The sequence below is a fragment of the Zingiber officinale genome, chromosome 11A, assembly GCF_018446385.1.
Source record: "Zingiber officinale cultivar Zhangliang chromosome 11A, Zo_v1.1, whole genome shotgun sequence".
Lineage (NCBI taxonomy): Eukaryota > Viridiplantae > Streptophyta > Magnoliopsida > Zingiberales > Zingiberaceae > Zingiber > Zingiber officinale.
The window spans coordinates 13,251,627-13,276,400 of NC_056006.1; the positions used below are offsets into that span (position 1 = coordinate 13,251,627).

Below are 24,774 nucleotides of genomic sequence, written 5' to 3' on the forward strand. Positions count from 1 at the left end.
AAATATTCTTCATTCAATAATATCCATAAAATACACAAATATTCACAAATTATATAAATAATCTTCTTACAACAATATCCATAAAATACTCAAACATTCTTTTTACATCAAAAGCGATACATGTGACAACACAAAGGACACCATTGACACAATACCTGAAGAACAAGTGATACACTGCATGCAAAATAGCCGAATAGCATAAGAGCAGAGCCTTTAAGCCAGGCATCGCCTTTCTCAGGACTTTCGAAATGAAGTTGGATCATAGGTGAAGTAACAAAGGCCCCCAACAAAATGACCTTTCCAAAATGTGAAGATTAGGGAACCAGTGATGCAGAAGATGACCCCTGCAAGCTTGGCCCTCCCTCTTACAGTCTTCAAGTTGAGCATTTCCATCCTGAGCAAAAAAAGACCAAATATAGAATGATATTTGAATGAACTAAATTCACTGTAAAATTACTTGGAATTAATATCTGAATCAACCTCAGTACAATTGCCAATAAGAAAGTAAAAGCAGGAATGACATTGCCCAAGGCACTGGCAACAGTTGGAGAAATGAGATGGAGTCCAACGTAGTATACATTTTGCTGAATTGTTATACCCAACATAGCAAGAATGAATATTTTTAGCATGACACCAAATGAGAAGCTGGGTCTTCGATTCCTACAACCATGAGATGAGTTTAAAAACATTCAATTTGTAGTCATATATCTTATTCTCAACAATTCTAATGAGACATGCTCCTTGAACCTTTCGAGCACATAAGCAAGAGGAGCCAAGATGAGCATGGCAATAAGGTGCCTGTACACTACGAAGACAAGTGCACTTAGTCCTTGTCCTAATGCAAGCTTGCCGAGGATGCTGGATCCAGCATACACGAACTGGGACACAATCATATAGAAGTATGGAGCACATGCTTTCACAGAGGCCATGATCTCCTCACCAAATTGTTTGTGACAATTTTTATTGTCCTTGGTTCTTTATAAAGGAAGAAAATCATATTGATTCTGTCAAACAAACAAGTCTAAGATAGACAAATGCTTTGAAAGCTAGGAATAGAAAAAAGATGAGAGAAAAGCAGGCAAACAAGTGCCAACAAGCTACATCAGACTCCTCTAACTGTTGTATCATTTTCTCCAGCAAACAGACAAATAAATCATCTTGTCGACAAGATGAAGACGACTAGGGAGAAAAGCAGGCAAACAAGTGCACTTTATTCTCGTCGACTAGGGTTTCTGGAATTGAACAAGAAGAAGAAACCAGGCATACCTTTGCTATCAATCTCGTCGACATGGCTCTCCTGACCTTTGATTTTGATGCTGAACCATTTTTTGATGAAGGCCTTAGACCATGATGAGATTATACTATGTATAGCCAGCCGTGGTTATATTTCTTCAAATTTATTAACATATAAAGCAGTGGTATTCAAATTGTTCACACATGATATCTTCTATCCAGCCCTGCTAGACACGCAAGTCATATATAAAAATTCAAAGAAGATAAAAATTGTTCACACACGCAAGTCATATCTCCTCATGAAGCTCTAATCTGGAAAGGTCTGGCTCCCTGGATTCAACTACCATTTTCCAGATTTTTCCACTTCGTGAAACCAGAGGGAACTTGGACAACAATATGCAAAAATTGAAAAGGAAGTTATGAAAAACAATATCAAGATATGTCTGCAGAGCCAGTTTAAGAATGTATACCTTGTGCAATAGGAACGATTGGCCATCCACATAAATAGTTACATCCCCAGCAACGTCCGAGAATATTGGCCACATAAATAGTTCCGATTAGGCATGGAATGCGGGCTGGCCACATCTCGCTCAGCCCATGCCCATTGCCACTTCTAGGGATTGGCACTTAAAACAATAATGACATTGAAGGTAATTTCTACCAATTAAAAGATTTATGCTAGTGGATTAATAAAAAAGTATGACAACAATCTCTACCCGTTATTTCAACAGAAATTTGTCATAATATTGGATGGATAAATGACTGCCTTCTACTACAAGTTGGCAAGCTAATGTTATGTTCACGTACGGAAGACATAGCATGTGGAAGAGTTTTTTTCAAAGTTGCCTCAACTACAGCTTGTTGAATGTTCTGTCTACCAATGTAGTTTAGAAGAATATTTTCTGGAACTTTCTTTCCCTGCCGAAAGCCAGGAACCTGTATGAATAAGGTTTTTTATCAGGAATTGCATGGCATCACAACATACTACTTCAATAATGAGTATTCAAGAAGAAAAGGTAGATAAAGGAATTAGAATCTAGTACTAGAGACAGAAGGTAGAAAAAGAGAAGAAGCTTCCAGTGACATTTAAAAGGCCATTTTTACTTAGCATGGTCTTCCCTCAACTTTAGTTCAGCATAGAAATGACTAAACCCCAGTACAAGCAATTCCAATCATGCTTTAAGTGGAAATAAGTAAATAACAGGTGCTGGAAAACATAACTGTCAACAAACTTGGATCGGATGAAAAGATAAAAGGGGAGAACAATATTGAATTCCTTGAGATTCCAAAGAAAGAAAGAAGAAATATAGATTAGTATATGTCAGAGCCCAGAGGGCTTAGTAAAAGTTAGGTAGCATATTCAAATTTTTCTGATTACTATAGAGTGATAATGATCAAAACAGAAAATGGAAAATAATTTAAGTACAAAATTATCCTACAGATGAATTCCTATTCATCCTGTAATAGTAATAGACCCCTTAAATGACTGCATACTGAAAATAATACCTTTGCCTTCTTAGAAAATTCATCTAAGACTTCTCTGTAACATTCTTGGCTTATTGTTGGAGGAACTTCTACATTTAACCTAATCTGCAAATAAGATGAGCTATCAGGGAATTGACATAACCATACTTCCTGGACAAATTGATTCTCGTGAACTTGTAGGACTAACAATCGATTGAATGCACTCAGGCAAGGGGAAGAGAGATAGCAAGAAAGCTATAGCCTTGAAGCAAGATTGCCTCTTCATTTCAATTGCCAGATGAACAAACAAACATATTTCCAAATTATACAAGAAGATAGGTAGAAAGTAAGAAAATTATAGCCTTGAAGCAAGACTACCACTTCCACTTGACTATCAGATCAATTAGAAGTAAAAACGATTTGGAAGGTAGAAAAAGGAAAGGTACAGACAGTGGAGTGAGGCCCTTTGGTCTCCGTCACAATGAGGTTGGCTGGCAACCTATCTTTCGTCTTCTGAGCAGCGGAGACACTAACTTGGGCACGGAAAGGCCCCGGGTTTCGCGAGGGAGGTGAGTGAAGGCGCGGGAGGGAAGAGGTGGCGAAAGACAAAGGTTTGGGGAGGGAGATGGGGATAGCAAAGGACAGATTGCAGGAGCGCGAGGAAGAGAGGATGGGCGGGGCGAAGATGCCAACTATCTCCATCTCCAGATGCTCCAGATCCTTCCACCGCCGCACCAGCTCCGGGATTCGAAGGTCGTCCTCCAGCATCAGGTTGTCCGGCAAAGCCAGCGCCTTCAATCTCAGGCATCTGCGCTAATAATCGATGAGCAAATTCGTCGAACAGGTAGTGAGCGATGAGGGCGACGAAACCAGAAGGAGGCGTAGACTCACTTGACAGAGGCATAGGCGAGGTCGTGGATGGAGACGGCAGAGGAAAGGGGGAAGGCGAGTTGGTCGACGACGCCGCGGGAGCAGTGGAGGGCGAAACGGAGGAAGGCGGAGAAGGAGAGGGGGGAGTGGAGGCAGTAGCGGAGCGCAAAGGCGCGGGAGAAAGGGCTCCAGGGCGTGAAATCGAGGGAGCGGAAGTTGAGGCGGCGCCAGCAGCTAGGGTCGAGGGAGGCGTGGTACCAGGACTTGTAGACGAAGGGGACGGCGACGGCGAGATCTCCGAGGGCGAGGCGGCGGAAGGGGAAGAGGGAGATGAGGCTGAGGTTTAGGTTTAGGCTGAGAGAAGGGGCACGATATTGGTTTAGGTTTGGAGGGAATTTTGTGAAGTGTTGTAAATTTTGGCCGGTGAAAAAATTAAATTATTTTTTTTGTTCATTAACACCGGGTTTTAAAAACCGCTGTTAAAACCGGTGTCTATTAACAAAAAAAAGGCGCTCATAGACACCAGCTAAAAAACCGATGTCTATGAGCGAAAATCTGCGCTCATAGACATCAGTTTTTAGAAAAATCGGTGTAAAATACTCAAAGACATCAGTTTTTGCTTAAAACCGTTGTTGTTCCACCGATGTCTATGAGGGTTTTTCTTGTAGTGGCCATTCGACCGTTGATGGAGATAAAGATTTAAAGTCGCCACTCGACCATTAACGGAGATAAGGGTTTAAGGTCGTCGCTCAACCGTTGATAGAGACTATGGTTTAAGGTTATCGCTTGACCATTGACGAAGACTGTGATTTAAGGTCACCGCTCAACCGTTGACGAAGACAAGGGTTTGAGGTCACCGCTCAACCGTTGATGGAGACTAGGGTTTAATGGCGTCGCTCGACTGTTGACGAAAACAAGGGTTTATGTTGGAACCCCAAGGTTGTTTTGAAGTGATTAAACAATTTAAGTTAGGTCATGTTTGGTTTAACCCCTATGTCTAAGTGTGCAGGAGCTTAGGAGCTTAGGAGCATAAGAAGAGAGAATGATGACACGGAAGAGAGCCGACGGGCTCAGTGCGTCCGAGAGACGAGGTGTCATGGAAGAGTACACTGGTGGACGAGAAGAACGTAAGCGGCGTTCGAGGGATGAGAAGCCGGGGAGGAAGGCTACTCGAGGAGAAGGCCAAAAATTGGGTTCGGGTGAGCCCTATTCTAGATGGCCGAGATCACCCAAGCGAGCGGAACTGGAGTGGAAGACCTGGACCGAGGCGAGCAAAATCGGTGCAGAGGGCCCGAACCGAAAAAGTTAACTTTGTTGACTTTTATGGGTCTGAGTGCTCGGAACCTCAATCTTATCAGATTCGACGTGTCCATTGATCAATGTGTCGGGGATAGAATTCCATCCCACTCCAGGCGCTCGAAACCCCTCCAGGCGCCTAGAATAGTGTTATAAATATAGCTCTGATTTCAGTAGTTTAGACAATTTGTAATTCCTTTATTTCTATTCTACTATTGTGTGTGAGCTGTTAACGTTGTAAGAGGCTACTCCTCCCGAAGGAGATCTTCATAAAGTGCGCTTCAATTTCCTTGGATTAGAAATATTCTAATTGCAAACCAAGTAATTCTCCTTGTGTCTTTGTCTTTCTAATTAGTCTCTTAGTTTTTTTATTACAGTTGTTCTTATATGCTATAAGTCGAGAAAGGGTTGAGTTTATTTTTGCAGGACAATTCATCCCTCCCATTTTGTCGACCACCAAGGGACTAACAAGTGGTATCAGAGCAATGAAGCTTTAGAATGACTAACCGCCGACCGAAGCAAAGGAGCCAATGGCCTGACCAAGCATCGTTCCACCAAAATTCGAGGGAGACTTGGCACATTGGAAACGTCGAATGGAGGTATTTCTAAAAATTAACTTTGAGATTCGTTTAATAATCGAATATGGCTTTGTAGCTCATACGAATCAAAACGGAGAGGAGAAGGAAGAGAGTCTTTGGACGAAGAAAGAACAAAATGATTCCGTAGCAAATAACTGAGTGGAATATCACTTGTTGAGCGTGCTACCGCCTCAAGAAGGCAACTGCATCGGGAGTTACTCGTCGGCCAAAGAACTCTAGGAAAAATTCCTGGAATTCCACGAAGGCACATCCGAAGCCAAGCTCACAAGACGAGACATACTTCGGAATAAGCTGACGAATATCCGTCTGGAAAGAGGTGAGAAGGTAGCCGATCTACACACGAAGGTCAAAGAACTAATCACCAGACTCAAAAATCTCGAGAAACGGTAACCAATCGAGACTTGATACACTATGCACTCAATGCCTTTCCCAGGACTCCAGAATGGTTCTCGATAATCGACGCCTACTACATCTCAAAAGACCTGGAGGTAAGTACCCTAGAGGAACTCTTTTCTACTCTAGAATTACATGAAACCATATGTGCAGGTACAACAAAAGAAACAAGCTAGATTATGACACTAAAAGTAACCAAGAAGGATGAACTCGAGTTAGACTCAGAAGAAGATCAAGAAGGTTACATGGTAAGGAATTTCAGAAAATTCTTTGGATCTAACAAATTTAAAGAAATGCATAACAGGAAAAATCAAAGAAATAGAAGAAGAGTTCGATGCTATCAGTGTCAAAAGGAAGGACACTTAAAAGAGAACTGCCTAGAACTCAAAAAGGAAAAAGGCAAGATGCCCAAGCAAACAAGCACAAGACTTTAACTGCTACTTGGGGTGACACCTCATCATCAGAATTAGAAATAAAAGAATATGTCGGACTAGCACTGATGGCAAACCATGAAGAGCAAAGCACCTCAAAAGGCAGTATGCCTCTTACCTCTTGATCAACTCTATTTTGGTATTAAGTGTATGACAAAATCTATGTATAAGTTAAAAAATAAAAATGATAAATTAAAAAATAAAAACATAGAAATAAAAAGAATTTTAGGAAAATCATGTCTGATAGAAAATTTTGAAAAAGTAAAACTTGAAAATGTTAAATTAAAAGAAGAAATAGAAAACTTGAAAAATTCTACATGTTCAATGTTTCTATTTTTAGAAACTATAGAGGATTAAACTGGTACTATAGATTTCACAAAGGTCATATCAGAAAAGTAACAAAATCATATATCCCTAGAAAATACCTGATTAACCCTGTAGGAAGGAACCTATATTGGGTTCCAAAAACTTGTTTAAATTAAAAAGTAAAATTAGACTTAGGGCTTTTAGGTAGAAAATTAAATATTTGAATTCATTAAAAGGCTTTGTCTAGAAGTGGTTGATGATCCAATAATCAAGAAGGTCTAGTGCCTTGCCACAGCCTGGAAGCTAATTTCTGAATTGAATATTTAATTGACAAACTGATAAGCATGAAATAGTTAATTAAATTAAATGATTTCAATATTTGTCAAAGGTTTAATATTTGTTAAAATTGCAAACTTCACTTAAAAACTTTTTCAAATTTCACTTAGAAATTTATCTTTAAATTGCAAAATTCATTTAAATTATTTTTGTTAAAATATTTTTTAATGTGTTTAACTTAAATTTTTTAAGTTATTAAACCTAAAAAAAATTTACTAAGAAATTTTTTCATATTTACTTTACCAAAATTTCTACAAAAAATTAATTCTTGAATGTTTTTTTGGAAATTTTTTTTTTACTTAGAAAATGTTTCTGAAATTATTACATTGGTAGTACTATCAAAATTATTTTCAATATTTCCAAAATCAGAGTTCACTTAGAATTTTTTTTACTTGAAAAAATCTTTCTAAAAATTCAGAATTTTATAAAAGTTACCCTTAGATTTTTATTATACCCTATTTTTTATGTGATCAAAGGGGGAGAAGAAAAAGATTAAGTCTAGGGGGAAGAAGCTTAAAATTAAATTTTCCTACTTTTTGTGTTTGATTGCAAAATTTATTTTTGCTTTAACTTTATTTGTTTACCCTATCTTAACTTGGATTGCTCACATCAAAAAGGAAGAGATTGTTGGAACCCCAAGGTTATTTTGATGTGATCAAACAAGTTAAGTTAGGTCATGTTTGGTTTAACCTCTGTGTCTAAGTGTGCAGGAGCTTAGGAGCACAGGAAGTCGAGCGGAAGACACGGTTAGCGAGAAGGACGACACGGAAGAGAGCCGACAAGCTCGGTCCGTTCGAGGGGTGAGGTGCCGCGGAAGAGTACACCGATGGACAAGAAGAATGTACGCTACATTCGAGGGACGAGAAGTCGGGGAGCAAGGCTACTCGAGGAGAAGGTTGGAAATTGGGTTCGGGTGAGCCCTATTCCGGATGGTCGAGATCACTCAAGTGAGCGAAACCGGAGTAGAAAACCAGTATCGGGACGAGCAGAACCAGAGCAGAGGGCCCAGATCGGAAAAATCAATCGTGTTGACTTTTATGGGTCCGGGTGCCCGGAACCATTCCGGGCGCCCTGAGTCCAGGCGTCCAGAACCTCAATCTTATCATATTCGACATGTCCGTTGACTGATGCGTTGGGGATAGAATTCTATCCCACTCTAGGCACCCGGAACCCTTCCAGGCGCATGGAACAGTGCTATAAATATAGCTCTGATTTCAGTAGTTCAGACAACAACTTGTAATTCCTTTCTTTCTGTTCTACTATTATGTGTGAGCTATTAACGTTGTAAGTGGCTACTCCGCCCAAAGGAGATTTTCATAAAGTGTGCTTCAATTTCCTTGGATTAACAATTTTCTGATTGCAAACCAAGTAACTCTCCTTGTGTCTTTGTCTTTCTAATTAGTCTCTTAGTTTTTTAATTACAGTTGTTCTTATAAGTTATAAGTCGAGAAAGGGTTGAGTTTATTTTTGCAAGGCAATTCATCCCTCCCCTCTTGCCGGCCACCAAGGGGCCAACAGTTTAAGGTTATCGCTCGACCGTTGATGGAGACAAGGGTTTAAGGTCGCCGCTCGATCGTTGACGGAGACTGGGTTTTAACGTCACTGGTCGACCGTTGACGGAGACAAAGGTTTAAGGTTACTGCTCGACCATTGACGGAGACAAGGGTTTATAGTCACCGCTCGATTTTTAACTTGGCTAATCAGCTCAAGAGTCTAGAAAACTTGTTTTTTTATTCATATATATCCTGCATCCAGAAGGCGTATGCACAAATACATCTATATTTACTTACGCACCTCTTATCCGACCCTATAGGGTTGGAAATGATTCGCGCTCCATGGTCACTCGAGCCGCCTTCCATCTTCGTCCTCTAAGTAGTAGACCCCTGAGTGTAGTTTCTGTACGACCTTGTAAGGTCCTCCCCATGACACCTCGAGTTTGGTGACATCGCCGACCGACTTGATTTTCTTCCACACTAGATCTCCGACCTAAAAAGACCTCGGGATCATCCTTCGGTTATAGTTCTGCCTCATCCACTGTCTGTATGCCATTAGTCAGACGACAGCTTTATCCCACGATTCATCCACCAAGTCAAGCTCAATTAACCTCCGCTCGGTATTTCCCTTATCTTATAGTTGCACCCGGTAGGATTCTACTCCAACTTCCACGGGGGCCACTACTTCCTCTCCATACACCAGCTGGAATGGTGTTACACCGGTCGCTTCTTTTGGAGTCGTGTGAAGTGCCCATAAGACACTTGGGAGCTCATCGACCCAGCTACCTCCTGCGTGGTCGAGCCGAGTTCATAAGCCTCTGAGGATCTCCCGGTTTGTTAGTTCCTCCTGGTCGTTGCTCTGGGGGTAGGCTACTGAGGTGAAGGTCTGCTGGATGCCATAGCCTGCACACCACTCCCTGAGCCTCGGACCCGCGAATTGCTTCCCGTTATCCAAGATGAGCCAGTGGGGGATACCGAACCGACACAAGATGTTTTGCCAGATGAATTTGATGACCATTTGCTCACTTATCCTTGCTAGTGGCTCGACCTCTACCCACTTTGAGAAGTAGTCCACCGCGACGAATAGGAACCTCCACTGACCGGTCACCATGGGAAATGGTCCTATAATGTTCATGCTCCATTAGTCGAACAGGCAAGACACTGTAGATGTCTTCATCTTCTCGGTTGGTCGATGCAAGATGTTGTGATACCTTTGGCAAGATAGGCAGGTGGCTGCTGTCCGAGCGACATCCTCTTGGAGAGTTGGCCAAAAGTATCCGGCTAAGAGAATCTTTCGAGTTAGGAAACGGCCGCCCGAATGGTTTCCACAGGAGCCTTGGTGCACTTCCTGTAAGATGTACTCTGAGTCCTCTGATCCAACGCACTTGAGCAAGGGCCTAGAGAAGGCTCTCTTATACAGCTGATCTCTGACCAATGTGAACCGTTCGACCCTCTTTCTTAGTAGTCGCGCTACCTCCTGGTCGGTCGGTGTGCTACCCGATCAGAGGAACTCAATCAAACCGTGTTCTCTAGTCGATCGAAAAGACCACTCCCTCTATCCAGTCAATGTGTGCCACCAATGAGACTTATTCGTTCAGCTGGCTGATAACAACTGGTGATAATGAACTAGCTAACTTAGTTAGTTCATCCGCTGCTTGATTGTCCGATCGGGGGATCTTCTGTATGGTGACCTCATGAAAATTTGCCTTCAGTTTCTCGGAGGCTTTTGCATATAACTTGAGTCGGGAGCTGCTAATCTCGAACATCCCTGATAGCTGTTGGGCGGCCAGCTAAGAGTCCAAGTGAATGAGGACTTTTGTTGTTCTGACATGTCGCGCTGCTTATAAGTCAGTTATCAAGGTTTCATACTCGGCTTCGTTGTTGGTGGCCCGATAATCCAACCGAAAGAAAAGTTACATCCGATCTTTCCATGGTGAAATTGTTGGAACTCCAGGTTGTTTTGATGTGATCAAACAAGTTAAGTTAGGTCCTATGGTGTTTTGACCTTGTGTCTAATTGTGCAGGAACTTAGGAGCACAGGAAGTCGAGCGGAAGATGCAGCTAGCGAGAAGGACAACACGGGAGAGAGTCGACGGGCTCGATGCGTCTGAGGGACGAGGCACTGCGGAAGAGTACACTGGCGGATGAGAAGGAAGCGTGCGATATTTCTGAGGGACGAGAAGCCGGAGCGGAAGATTGCTCGGGAGCAAGAGACGCAGCCAGCAAGAAGGTCGGCATGGGAGAGAGCCGACGGGCTTGGTGTGTACGAGGGACGAAGAGCTGCAGATGAGTACGCTGGCAGACGAGAAGGAAGCACGCGATGATTCCGAGGGATGAGAAGCCAGAGTGGAAGCCTGCTTGAGAAGGCCGGAAGTTGGGTTCGGGTGAGCCCTATTCCGGATGGCCGAGATCACCCAAGAAAACGGAGCCGAAGTGGAAGACCTGGACCGAGGCGAGCTAAACTGGAGCAGAGGGCCCGAACTGAAAAAGTCAACGATGTTGACTTTAAGGGTCCGAGCGCTCGGCGTGGATGTTGATCGTTGCGTCGGGGATAAGTTTTTATCCCACTCCAGGCGCCTAGAACCCTTCTAGGCGCCTCGACCAAGGCTATAAATATAACCTTGGTCCAAGAAACTAAACAGAGCAAGCAATTAGCATTTTAACACTTGTACACTTCTCTTGTTTAGTTTAGCTTCTCATTTTCTGTGCTTGAACGCTGTAAGAGGCTGCTCCGCCTGAAGGAGATCTTTATTGCGCTTCAACTTCCTTGGATTAACAACCTCCCTGGTTGTAACCAAGTCAAATCCGTGAGCCTCATCTTTTTAGTTTCTTTCTTTATTTAATTTACGCAAGTGTTCTTTTAAAAATCTAAGAAGGGTATTTTTGTTTAATTTGTGCAGGGTCATTCAACCCTCCGAAAGCCGGCCACCAACGGTCTCAACAAGTGGTATCAGAGCCAGAATGCCTCAGAAGGACTAACCGCTGACTGAAGTAACGAGATGGTCGAAGCTAACATCTATATATCCACCAACGTTCGAGGGGGAGTTCGCGTTTTGGAAGTGACGAATGGAGGTATTTCTTAAAATAGATTTTGGTATTTTACTAATAATGAAATATGGTATGAAGCACCAAAGAATGCGAACAGAGAAGAAATTGAAAAACACCTCTGGACCAAAAAGCAGCGCGACAATTTCATGTCAAACGGTAAGGCTGAATATCATCTCATAAGTGTACTACCGGTGGAGGATCTCGACAGAATCGACAACTACCAAAGTGAAAAAGAACTCTGGGAAAAGTTCTTGAAGCTCCATGAAGAACCGATTGAAGCTGAATCTGACTCCTCGATGGATACCGAGTCGTCATCAGAAGAATCTGAGACCGAAGAAATTACCGGGACAACCCTTATAGCTGAATTCCTTCCCGAGGACACAGAAAGCTCATCCCATATGAGCATCGATGAAGGAGGAGAGTCTTCGGAGGAAAGCAGCTCTATAGGGGGAGGATCAGAGATCGATAAGGTAAGTTAGGTACAGTCTCTATCACCTGACCAAATATTTAAATTATTAACTAAATATTGTTGTCTGCTAGAAAAAAAATAAAAAATTAACTTTAGATAAATCTTGTCTATCGGAAGATCTTAAAAGATTAGAAGCAAAAAATGATAAATTAAAATTAGAAAATGATAATTTGAAAATGCAAGTAGATATTTTGAAAAACCATGCATGTTCAAATGATCAATATATTAGAAAATTTTAGGGATTAAATTGGTACCTTAGATACCATAAGTGACAAATTAGAAATATTTCAAAGAAATATGTCCCTAAGAAATATCTAATTAATCCAGTTGGCTGGAACCTATATTGGGTTCCTGAGTCTTGTATTACTTGAACCTTAATTTAGACTTAGCGCTTTCAGCGAGAAAATTAAATATTTAATTTCCTTATGAGGCTTTGTTTAGAAGTGGTTGATGGTCCAATAATCAAAAGGTCTAGTGCCTCGCCACAGTCTGGAAGCCAAATATTGAAATAAAGTTTTAATTGACTAACTGATAAAGCATTAAATTGAAATTAGATAATGCTTTAAAGGGTTAATCAATTTTCTTTGAAAATTCTCAAAAATATTTTTGCTTGTAATTTTTTTTTTTGCAAAGTTCTCTAAACTTAGAAATTTCTTTTGCAAAGTTTTTAACTTATAAATTCTCTTTAAAATTTTTTACAAAAATATTTCTTGCTTTAAATAATTATTCAAACATTTTTTGAAAATTCTCAAATGTTTTCCAAAGTTGTCTAACTTAGAATTTTTTTGTTGCTTAAAATTCTTTTTAAAAAATGATTGCAATTTTTTAGTGATATCAAAAATAATCTTCGAATGTTTCAAAGTTTTCAAAGTTATTACCCTTAGACTTGTTGTGATACCCCAATTTTTATGTGATCAAAGGGGGAGAAGGGAAATATTAAGTCTAGGGGGTGGTAGATTAAATTTTTGCACTTTCATGCAAAATTTATTACTCTTGATTTATGTTAGTTTACCCTATCTTAACTTGGGTTGCTCATATCAAAAAGGGGGAGATTGTTGGAATCCCCAGTTGTTTTGATTTGATCAAACAAGTTAAGTTAGGTCATGTGGTGTTTTGACCCTGTGTCTAAGTGTGTAGGAACTTAGGAGCACAGGAAGTTGAGCGGAAGACACAGCTAGCGAGAAGGACGTCACGAGAGATAGCCGACAGGCTCAGTGCATCTGAGGGACGAGGCGTTGCGAAAGAGTACACTGGCGAACGAGAAGGAAGCGTGCGATGTTTTCCAGGGACGAGAACCCGAAGCGGAAGATTGCTCGGGGAGCAAGAAACACATCCAGTAAGAAGGTCGACATGGGAGAGAGCTAACGGGCTCGGTATGCCCAAGGGACAAAGAGCTGCGGATGAGTACACTGGCGGACGAGAAGGAAGCACGTGACGATTCCGAGGGACGAGAAGCCGGAGCGGAAGCCTACTCGAGAAGGCCGGAAGTTGGGTTCGGGTGAGCCTTATTCCGGATGGCTGAGATCACCCAAGCAAGCGGAGCCGAAGCGGAAGAGTCAGACCGAGGCGAGCTGAATCAAAGCAGAGGATCCGGACCGAAAAAGTCAATGAGGTTGACTGTTGGATCGTGAAACGTCGATAGAGGGGGGGGTGAATATCGATTCGAAAAATAACGAGTATAAACTCAACGGAATAAAAATTGGACACAATGAATTTTACTTCGTTCGGAGCCTGTGACGACTCCTACTCCAAGGCCCGTACTCCGTGAGTACTTTCGTTGGGCAATTACTAGCAGTTCGAAAATGATTACAATTTAAAGTACAGTAATGCTAGCAAAATAACGAAAATACCGACAAGAATTAAGAACAGAAAAGGAGTATATCGTCGGATCTTCATTAGCGTCGCAGGAGCGCAGAGCAGTAGAGCAGGCAGTCTGAGAGTTCTGAGTTGATTCTGATCTCTGCCTCTGCCCCATCTTTTATGTGAAGCTCGGGGCGCCCTGGATCCCTTCCAGGCGCCATGGTGAGACGTGACAAGTCCAACCAGTGAGCTCCAAGTGGTGACGCGCGGTCAGGATATTTTTTGCCTCCAGGGCGCCCGGATCCCCTCCGAGCGCCCGGACCACCTTTTTCCAGCGAACAACTTTCCTACAAAACAAGGTTAGTCCGAGACAAAATAGATCCTGCAAAACAAAGTGTTAGCATAATTAAAGTTCAACAAAGTAATAACAAAGAGTATGACTTAGATTTCGTCTTTCCGAGACCGGAATCTAGTAAGGATCTCGACTTAGATATCCGAAATGGATCTAAGCCGGATCGACGCCTAATGTTCCCTTCCCGGGAACGCGTCCTCGCAGTCACTCCCCTCCAGTGACTTACCTCACTTACCTGCCAGACGTCCGGTCAGCCCTTCGACCCGTCTGGACTTCTCGCCAGCTATCCGGTCAGCCCATCGACCTAGCTGGACTTCTCGCCAAGCGTCCGGTCAGCCCGTCGACCCGCTTGGACTTCTCGCCAGCTATTCGGTCAGCCCGTCGACCTAGCTGGGCTTCGTGCCAAATATCCGGTCAGTCCGTCGACCTGTCTGGACTTCTCCTGCACACTCGATCAGAGTGTTAGACAACAATATACTAACTTAACCTGATTTATCATTCATCAAAACCTGGGTTAAATCGTTAGTGCTAACCGCACCAACAATCTCCCCCTTTTTGATGGAATGACAACCTGGTTAAGTTAGTGAAAACATATATATTTATGTGATTTTTAAAGTTAGTTTGTATTTTCAGTTTGGTTTAGCTAACTTAACCACCTAACCCTCCCCCTTTGGCATTCATCAAAAAATAAGATGGATTAAGTAAACATAGACTTCAGACAAAGTAAGAAATAATGTCAAGTTAATCTGGGGGAGTTTAAACTTTTGAAAAACTTGTTTAAAGCATTAGCTTTTAGATTTTAGAAAAATAGCTAAGTCTAAATAGACAAAATCTCAAACACAAGAGTATAAGTTCTAAATTTCAAGATCAAATTTTAAATTTTCAAAACTATTTTCAATTTTGAAATGCTTTTCAAATAAGTTTTTGAAACTCAATTTTGAAACTTAATTTGAAATGCTAAGAAATTTATTTTTCAACACTAAGTTTGTAAAAGATTCAATTAAGAAAAATAATTTTGAGAAACTTAGGTTTTGAAAAACTCTAATTTCCATAATTTTCAAAGCAATTTTGAAAACTAAAATTTAACTTTCAAATTATCAAAATTAAGTAAAATCAAATTTTGAGAACTAGATTTTTGAATTTATTTTTCAAAACTAAGTTAAATCTAATATTCAAAATCAATTTTCAATAAAAAGTGAAACCCAAAACAACTTGATTGTATAAGAGTTAGTTTGCAAATATAGTTTTAAAATATTCAAAGTAGACAAAGGAGTTTTCAAAATAATTTTGTAAAATTCTTTTTCAGAATCAACTTTTCAAAAAAAATTGCACATTTTTAATCAAGTTGAGTCAAAAATAATTTTAAAGTTTAATTTGAAAAACTGAAGTAGTTTTATTTCTCCCCCTGAACCTTACATTAAATGTTGAAAATATTTGCTAAAAATATTCAAACTAGAATTTTTTTTTTTAAATGAGGTAGAATTTTCTAGAGAGATTTTAAAGAGAAGATTAAACAATAACACTTAAGGAGATAATTAAAAAATAAACCTCCCCCTGAATTTGATACTCCTTTAATTTATTAATCCTCCTTATTTATTACTCCCCCTTAATATAAAATTTTACAACCGTAACATATTTTCGTACCTAAGTGTTTTAGGCGATTGTATAGTTATCTTTATAAAATTGTTCATTTAAATTTGACTAACCGTAATTAATGTTAGATTCAGTTGAAATAAATTAATCTTTAGTGTAATGTTAAGTAAGATAAGTTGTTATTAATTCAATAATTGATCAATATTAATCATTTATTGATTAAATTTTGCTATAATCTAAATTTTGTATTAATTGATGAAGGTGTTAGTTATAATTTAACTTTTCATTTACTTCCTTTTAAGTTAGATTAACTTAGTTTAAAGTTGGTGGTAATTTGAAGTTAAACTCGTTATTAAACAAGGTTAAGTAAGGTTCAATTTAAATCAAACTTTAATTATGTTTTAATAAAAATAATTAATATTTTAAAGGTTGATTAAAAAAAAATGACTTAGAGTAATTTTAATATTTTTAATAAGGTTAAACTTAGGTTCTAATAAAATCAAGCTTAGTTCTCAAATAATGTTAGATTTAAAGAATTAGTTATTTACTTATTAATTACTTGATTAAGTTTAAAGTCAAAATTTTTAGTTTTAAGTTTTATCTTAGGTATGAATTTAAAGTTTTAATTCTAAGTTATATTAAGTCTTAAATTTAAGTTTTAAATTTAAGTTTTAAGTAATTTAAGTGCGTTAGTAGTAAAATAATTTTTACCTAGATTTTTTTTAAAAATAATTTAGAAATAATTTTTAAAATAATTTTTAAAAGAATTTTTAAAATAGTTTTAAAAAAATAGTTTTTAAAGGATTTTTAAAATAGCTTTGAAAGAATTTTGAAAATAATTTTTAAGTTTAGAATAAAATTTTTAAAGTTAAATTTTTAAGTTAAATATAAAATTTTTAAAATAGTTTTAAGTTTAAAGTAAAATTTTTAAAGTTAATTTAATTTTAAAATAATTTTTTTTAAAAAAAATAATTTAATTTTAAAAAATAATTTAGTTTTAATTCGAAATTTAATTTTTAATTAATTCAAAATTTAATTTGAAATTCAAAATTTAATTTTAATTAATTTTACTTTAATTTGAAAATTAATTAATTTAATCCTTATTCATCTCACCCGATCTTAGATTATCAATCAGGGAATCCTATAATTTTGTGAGATGAATTAGATTTAATTACAGAGTTTGGTTTAACTTGTGTTAGATTCAGGTTTAGCTTTGGTGTCAACAAATAGGCATTCTTCGGATAAACTTCTAAGCTTGGTGAGTCACCTGGACATCATTAGAAGTAATCAACCTTTCGAGGTTTTCCGAATAGTCCTATCCACGGAGCTTAGTACTAAACCTTGGTCTAACTAGTTAGGATCCGTAAGGGGTAGCTTCGGTCAGTTCCACTTGGCCAAATGCACCAGATCGAAGTCATATCTTTCTAGACATGCGATGCCCAAGCTTCCCCAACGTACTATCATCCAAAACTTCACCAGTACTACTTTGTCAAGTTAAACTTTTGTCCCTATTTATTCTATTCCTAACTACCCTGCCAGGTAGTCTACTCTTATTTTACCCTTGTCGGGTAGATTAATTTTGGAGGTGCCAGCTACTCTGGAGCCTCCCCTGAATTATTGGTCTTTACTTTAAGTTTTTTGTATAATTAGAGTTGGTTTTAGTTAAGTTTTAATGTTTAATTTGTAATTTAAATTTAAGTTTTTAATTTTGAATAATTAAATTGGTCAAATGATCTTTCTTTAAGAGAGTGTATTTAATATTTGAGTGTTCTTTCAATTTCAATTTTATTGGGTTAATTGAATTATCTTTCTTTAATAGCTTTTTATTAATTGTTAATTTTGAAATTTCTAGATTATTTTTGTTTAATATGTTATCTTTAACATTTAATTTTAAGTTTGTTAAATTTTGTTTTGATTTTATCAAAGTGTTTGATTTTATCCTTACATTATCTTTGCCTTTTAAATTGATATGGTTAATTGAATTTATTAGATTGGTTTTATCTTTAAAGTTTAATTTTTTTATTAATTAAATTATCTTGGTTTTGGATAGCATTTCCTAGACTGATTTTATCTTGATTACTAAATATTTTATCAAGGTATTTATTGATTTTATCCATTTTCTCATTTTTAGCATTTAAATTCAAATTTATTTTAATGTTTGACTTATTTATGTCTAAATGCTCACCTAGTTTTAAATTTTCTGAATTGATTAAATTATTTGAATTGATTTGGTCATTGTTCTGTTTGACCAAGTCAAGACTGATGCCAAATTGATCAGAGTCTTGATTGACTTGATCAGAGTCTAGATTATTTTGTGATTTTGAATCTAAATCATTTAAATCTAGATTATCATGCACCATACTTGGACTAATTTCATACCTATCATCATGCTGATTATTTAAACTACTATTAGCAGGGGTATTTTGGTAAATATTACTAACCTTGAGCGTAACCCCTAATTCAGTAGGTTTCTCCGTTGGATTTGACTCGAGTCCATATTTGACTTTAACTTGATCTTCTAGCTCCATCGGCGTCTCGTGAAGCTTGATCAACTGGGTCCACAGCTCATATGCATTCTTGTACTTTTCTAATCTGCATAAAATATTGATAGGTAAAACATTACAAATAATGTTACTTACCTTTTTGTTCAGTTTCGAGTTTTGAGAAGGTTTCCTCAAAATTAGCATATAATCGATGTCTACGCTTCCTAAGAAGCATTCCATTAATCGCTTCCAGTAGTTGAAGTCTTCATGATCGTATAGTGGAGGTTCGTGAGGGTTCCGTCCTTCTAGAAGAGTCATTATTCTTGCACACAGAGAAACAAACAAAAAAAATCCTAAGACTTGGTCTTGGATTAGCAGTGCTGGAAAAAAAATAATATTTCACTATTTTCAAAAAAAGTAATAAAATATTATTAAAATATTAATAAAAAATATTATTTTGAATTTTTGAAAGTGTAATATTTTGTTAATACTAAGCAATGGTGAAGAGATGGCGATGTATTTTTCAAAAATAGTTTTGGAAGGAAAAACGAAAGGCGTAAGGTTTTATTTTAAAGACAAACGATATCTAATTTTTCTTTCAAAAAGGTCCCCCCTTTGCCTGATTGGTGGTTGCACCAAATCAGAGCGGTACCTGCTCTGATACCACTTGTTGGATCGTGAAACGTCGATAGAGGGAGGGGGGTGAATATCGATTCGAAAAATAAAGAGTATAAACACAGCGGAATAAAAATTGGACATAATGAATTTTACTTCGTTCGGAGCCTGTGACGACTCCTACTCGAAGGCCCGTACTCCGTGAGTACTTTCGTTGGGCAATTACTAGCAGTTCGAAAATGATTACAATTTAAGGTACAGTAATGCTAGCAAAATAACGAAAATACCGACAAGAATTAAGAACAGAAAAGGAGTATATCGTCGGATCTTCGTTAGCGTCGCAGGAGCGCAGAGCAGTAGAGCAGGCAGTCTGAGAGTTCTGAGTTGATTCTGATCTCTGCCTCCGCCCCATCTTTTATGTGAAGCTCGGGGCGCCCTGGATCCCTTTCAGGCGCCATGGTGAGACGTGGCAAGTCCAACCAGTGAGCTCCAAGTGGTGACGCGCGGTCAGGATATTTTTTGCCTCCAGGGCGCCCGGATCCCCTCCGAGCGCCCGGACTACCTTTTTCCAGCGAACAACTTTCCTACAAAACAAGGTTAGTCCGAGACAAAATAGATCCTGCAAAACAAAGTGTTAGCATAATTAAAGTTCAACAAAGTAATAACAAAGAGTATGACTTAGATTCCGTCTTTCCGAGACCGGAATCTAGTCACGATCTCGACTTAGATATCCGAAATGGATCTAAGCCGGATCGACGCCTAATGTTCCCTTCCCGGGAACGCGTCCTCGCAGTCACTCCCCTCCAGTGACTTACCTCACTTACCTGCCAGACGTCCGGTCAGCCCTTCGACCCGTCTGGACTTCTCGCCAGCTATCCGGTCAGTCCATCGACCTAGCTGGACTTCTCGCCAAGCGTCCGGTCAGCCCGTCGACCCGCTTGGACTTCTCGCCAGCTATCCGGTCAGCCCGTCGACCTAGCTGAGCTTCGTGCCAGACATCCGGTCAGCCCGTCGACCTGTCTGGACTTCTCCTGCACACTCGATCAGAGTGTTAGACAACAACATACTAACTTAACCTAATTTGTCATTCATCAAAACCTGGGTTAAATCGTTAGTGCTAACCGCACCAACATTGACTTTAAGGGTCCGGGCGCCCAGACGCATTCCGAGCGCCTAGAGTCCTGGTGCCCGGAACCGAGTTTCTATCCACTCGACGTGGATGTTGACCATTGCGTCGGGGATAAGTTTTTATCCCGCTCCAGGCACCTGGAACTCTTCCAGGTGCCCCGACCAAGGCTATAATTATAGCCTTGGTCCAAGAAGCTAAATAGAACAAGCAATTAGCATTTTAACACTTGTACGCTTCTCTTGTTTAGTTTAGCTTCTCATTTTCAATGCTTGAATGATGTAAGAGGCTTCTCTGCCTGAAGGAGATCTTTATTGTGCTTCAACTTCCTTGAATTAACAACCTCTCTGGTTGTAACCAAGCCAAATCTGTGAGCCTCATCTTTTTAGTTTCTTTCTTTATTTAATTTACGCAAGTGTTCTTTTAAAAGTCCGAAAAGGGTATTTTGGCTTAATTTGTGCAGGGTCATTCAACCCTCCGATAGCCGGCCACCAACGGTCCCAACAGAAATGAGCAGAATGCCAATCCTGCTACATTGTTGAGTGGATGAACTATTGACATATATTTCCAAGTTGCTACTGGCTCGACGTTCTGGACCTCTGTGACGAAATCGGCCAAAGGCTGAGCTTTGATCTAGATGCTTCTGGGTTGAGGAGGACTCTTCCCAGGGTATTGATGGTCATGACGATGATCGGATGAGCTAGGAAGTATGGGTGGAGTCTCCGAGCAATAAGCACCAAAGTATAGGCTAATTTTCCAAGACCAGTGTAGCAGGATTCAACGTCTTTCAATATATGGCTTAAAAACTACATGGGTTGTTGCTTATAGTCGTTCTTCTTGACTAATGCCGAGCCGACCGCATAGTTGGTGGACGACAAATAGATCCAAAGTGGCTCCCCGGTACTCGCCTTAGCTAACACTGGTAAGCAGCACCTTGTAGAATGGTAGACTCCGATCGGATGATCTGGATATGAATCTAGACAATGCTGTGATCTGTCCGGTCAGCCATTGAGCATCCTTCAAGCTACGAGGCGGGGGCATGTCTTGCAATACTTTTACCTTGCTCAGATTCTCCTCGATACCCCATTCAGTAACGATATATCTGCAGAAGCATCCACTCTTAGCTTGGGTTAAGCTTCATCCCATATGTCCTCAAGGTTCGGCATGTTTCTTCAATATCTGCACACAGATCAGTAGCTCAGGCTGACTTTATTAATATGTCATCAACGTATACCTCCAAGTTATGGTCGGTCTGTTTCTGAAACACCTTGTTCATGAGCCTTTGATAGGCAGCGTTGGCGTTCTTCAGTCCTAACGACATGACGTTGTAGCAGAACGTTCCATTGTCTGTGATAAAGCTAACCTTCTCATAATCTTCTTTGGCGAACAGCACTTGGTGGTAACCTTGATACGCATCAAGCATGTAGATCAGCTCGCAGCCCACCGTAGAGTCTACCATATGGTATATCAGGGGAAACGGATAGAAGTCCTTTGGGCACGCCTTATTTAAGTCGCAGAAGTCAATACATACTCACCATTTGTTGCTCGACTTCGAGACCAGTACAACATTAGCGAGCCAGCTTGGGAATTAGACTTCCTAGAAATGGTCGGCCTCCAGTAATTTCTCTATTTCCACCCGGATGATCCAGTTCTACTTCGCGCTGAAGTCCCTTTTCCTCTACTTTACAGGCCGAGCATCCAGTCAGATATGAAGTGTTGGACCTCGTGGTTGTTTTGATGTGATCAACCAAACTAGGTTAGGTCCTGTTTGGTTTTGATCCCTGTGTCTAAGTGTGCAGGAACTTAGGAGTATAGGAAGTCGAGCGGAAGACACAGCTAGCGAGAAGGACGGCACGGGAAGGGAGCTGACGGGCTCGGTGCGTCTGAAGGACAAAAGAGCTGCGGAAGAGTACTCCGGTGGATGAGAAGAACGTGTGCGACGTTCGAGGGACAAGAAGCCGGGACGGAAGCCTGCTCGAGGAGAAGGTCAGAAATTGGGTTCGAGTGAGTCCTATTTCGGTTGGCCGCAATCACCCAAGTAATTGAAACTTCGGAAGCTGAAAAGAAGAAGAAAGAAGCTGGAAAGATAGCTGGAGGCACCCTCAACAGTCGTTGGAGGCGCCTCCAACATCAAGCTGATGAAGGCGCCCTCAATGGTAGTTTGTAATCGGATAAAGTTTTATCAACATATCCTCTTGGAGGCTCCCTCAACCTCATTAGAGGCGCCTTTAAGATTCGAGATAGAATTTTCAGGAGCTATATAAAGGCCCCTGGAGCTAAGAATTATTCATTCAACTCTGTAATCAATTCCTAGCAACTCTTGAGCTCTCTATGTGTATAAAAGGCTTCTACGTCTTCATAAAAGGAGACTTTTAGTGCGTCGTTCAACCGCCTTGGATTAACAATCTTCTTGGTTGTAACCAAGTCAATTGTTGAGTTCCTTTTCCTTCTTTTCTATTATTTTTTATTTTATTGTTGCTAATTTTTGATTTGAAAGTACGAGGAAGGTAGTTATTATTTTGCAGGCAATTTACCCCTCCCCTCTTGCTAGTCCCCACTGCACCAACATGAAGCTCGTGTTGGGTGATGCTCGGCGAGATTCCGAGGAGCTCGTGAGTCGACCAGGAGAACACGTCATGATTCTGCTTGAGGCAAGCGAACAACTCCACCTTTTTCTCCCCTTGAGCATCATTACTCCGGTTCTCTTCCTCCCGTGCCGACGATTCATTCCGCTCGGCGAAGCCTCGAGCGGGACTTGGATTGTTCCCACGCTGAGGCCGATGGTGGTGTGGTTCGGGCGTTGTCCTTTCTCCCTCCCTTTGGACAGTTGATCAATGCCTTTGTCGCTCGATCAGGTGACCATGATTGACAGCAATATCCCCGTTGGGTTGGCCTGCTAGCTGCCAGGTTATGACAGTCTCGAGTGTTGTACGTTGTCTACTGGTGGAAGGAGCAAAATATCGGTGTCCACACTTTGCCTTTTACAACCTTTGGACGAGAGACCGCCACATGTTGTACGACATGTGTCCTGGGCTGGTGTGGCGGGGCTCCTCCTGATCGAGGTCCCTTGGGAGGTTGATGGTTGCTCGACTACAGCCATTTAGATACTCTGTGGGCTCGGCATGCATCTCCTTCTTCCTTGCCACCTGAGCTTCTTCTACGTTGATGTATTCGTTGGCCTTTTTCTGTAGGTGGTCAAAGTCCTTCGACGGTCTCTAGATGAGCGAATGGAAGAATTCTCCTTCGGCGAGCCCTTGGGTGAAAGTGTTTACCAACACGTCCAAGGAGACTGTCGGGATGCCCATCACCGTCTGATTGAAGCGTTGGATATGGGCCCTTAATGGTTCTCGGGGCCCCTGCTTCAACGAGAATAGATTCACACTCGTCTTTTGGTGGCGGCAACGGCTAGCGAAGTGGTGCAAGAAGACCGCTTGGAAATCCTTGAAGCTGTGGATCGAGTTGCTCGACAACCGCTTGAACTAGCGTTGTGCCGATCCAGATAACGTGGTGAGGAAGACTCGGCATTTCACCCCATTCGTATACTGGTGAAGTGTGGCCGCATTATCAAACTTGGCCAAGTGGTCATCGGGGTCGGCCGCTGAATTATATTTCCCGATCGTCAGTGGGGTTTAATGTTTCGGCAGAGAGTCATTTAGAATGTCCTCCAAAAACTGTTGATTGACCCGCTCAGGCAAATTATCTTCTTTGGGTGCCTTCCTTTTCCTTGTATCTCGAGCAGGTACCTCATCCGAGGAAGATTCCTAGTCTCTGTCCGGTTGGGCACTCTCTTCTGTTGGAATCCATAACGGCGCTCAGTGTAAGGGGACTGACGCATGAGGTGCTTCCCCATAGGTGTCGATCGACCTCTTGTTTGGGTCCCGAATGGAAAGCTATTTCGTTCGGTCCCCTCGCTCAGTCCGGCGACCTGTCGCAGAAGCTGCAGGCTCCTGCGCTTGTCGATCGGCCAGCGCCTGTTATTACTGTTGCTCCAATATCTTCGTCACTTGAACATGTATTAGTACGTCGAGATCCTCTTGTGTCAGCATCACTGTTGTGAGTCGTCCAACGTCTTCTATTTTCTCGTTCGAAGGCAGGCTACGTTCCCACAGACGGTACCAAATGATTCTGTTCGAAGGGTGTGAAACTGGAAAGCTGGGGAGGTGGCAGTTCCACTGACTAGATGAAGACCTCGCTCCTCTTTGCAAATACAAAACCAAAACCAGAGAAGGAGTTCCTGACGTTGGCCCTCCGACGCTCAAGCTAGAAATAGAAGAAGAAGAGAGTGAAAGTACTAGAGATCGAGATTCATCTTGCCTTTCTTCATACCTGACATACTCTTTTATACTTTTCTCAGTGATCCTCCATCTTCCCCTGTTTACTGATGATATTAATTACCGACGAAAGATATCTTTATTTTGACTTCTTCTCATTTAATGATAGATGGAGCACTCTCTTTTGTTTTCTCTTTCTCATATTAATTATATGTTTCCTCTTTTATTATTTTATCAGTTCATTATGTGTACAATGTCAACACCATACCTTGAGCCGGACGGGTGACCCGCTTGGCTCTGGCTCCTAGCCCGCTCAGTTTGATCTTCTGTTGACCGGGTTGATCAGTCATTAGTTTACTCAGATGATCGACCGAATAATGATCTATCCAATCAACCGATGAACCGCTTCTCACTTGGGTACGATCGAACCTTACTTAAGTCCTAATATTGACCATCTTAATTTTAACTTACACCGTCACAATTGATTCTTGCCAGATTTCTTCTTATCACCACATCAGTGACTAATATAGGAGAAATTTATTGTACGATTTTTTCGTTTACAAATTCATCTTTCAACTAAGATATCACTATATTAT

The 24,774-nt window shown here is 40.5% G+C and overlaps 1 protein-coding gene across 1 annotated transcript; it reads right to left on the minus strand.

The window, feature by feature from the left end:
• Positions 1 to 234: 234 nt before the first annotated feature.
• On the minus strand, positions 235 to 929 carry LOC122031236 (WAT1-related protein At5g07050-like). The gene is made up of 3 exons (XM_042590375.1): positions 748 to 929; positions 481 to 660; positions 235 to 394 (listed from the first exon to the last, which is right to left on the minus strand). The coding sequence occupies exons 1-3, from the start codon at positions 927 to 929 to the stop codon at positions 235 to 237; spliced, it is 522 nt and encodes a 173-aa protein (XP_042446309.1).
• Between the last annotated feature and the right edge of the window lie 23,845 nt (positions 930 to 24,774).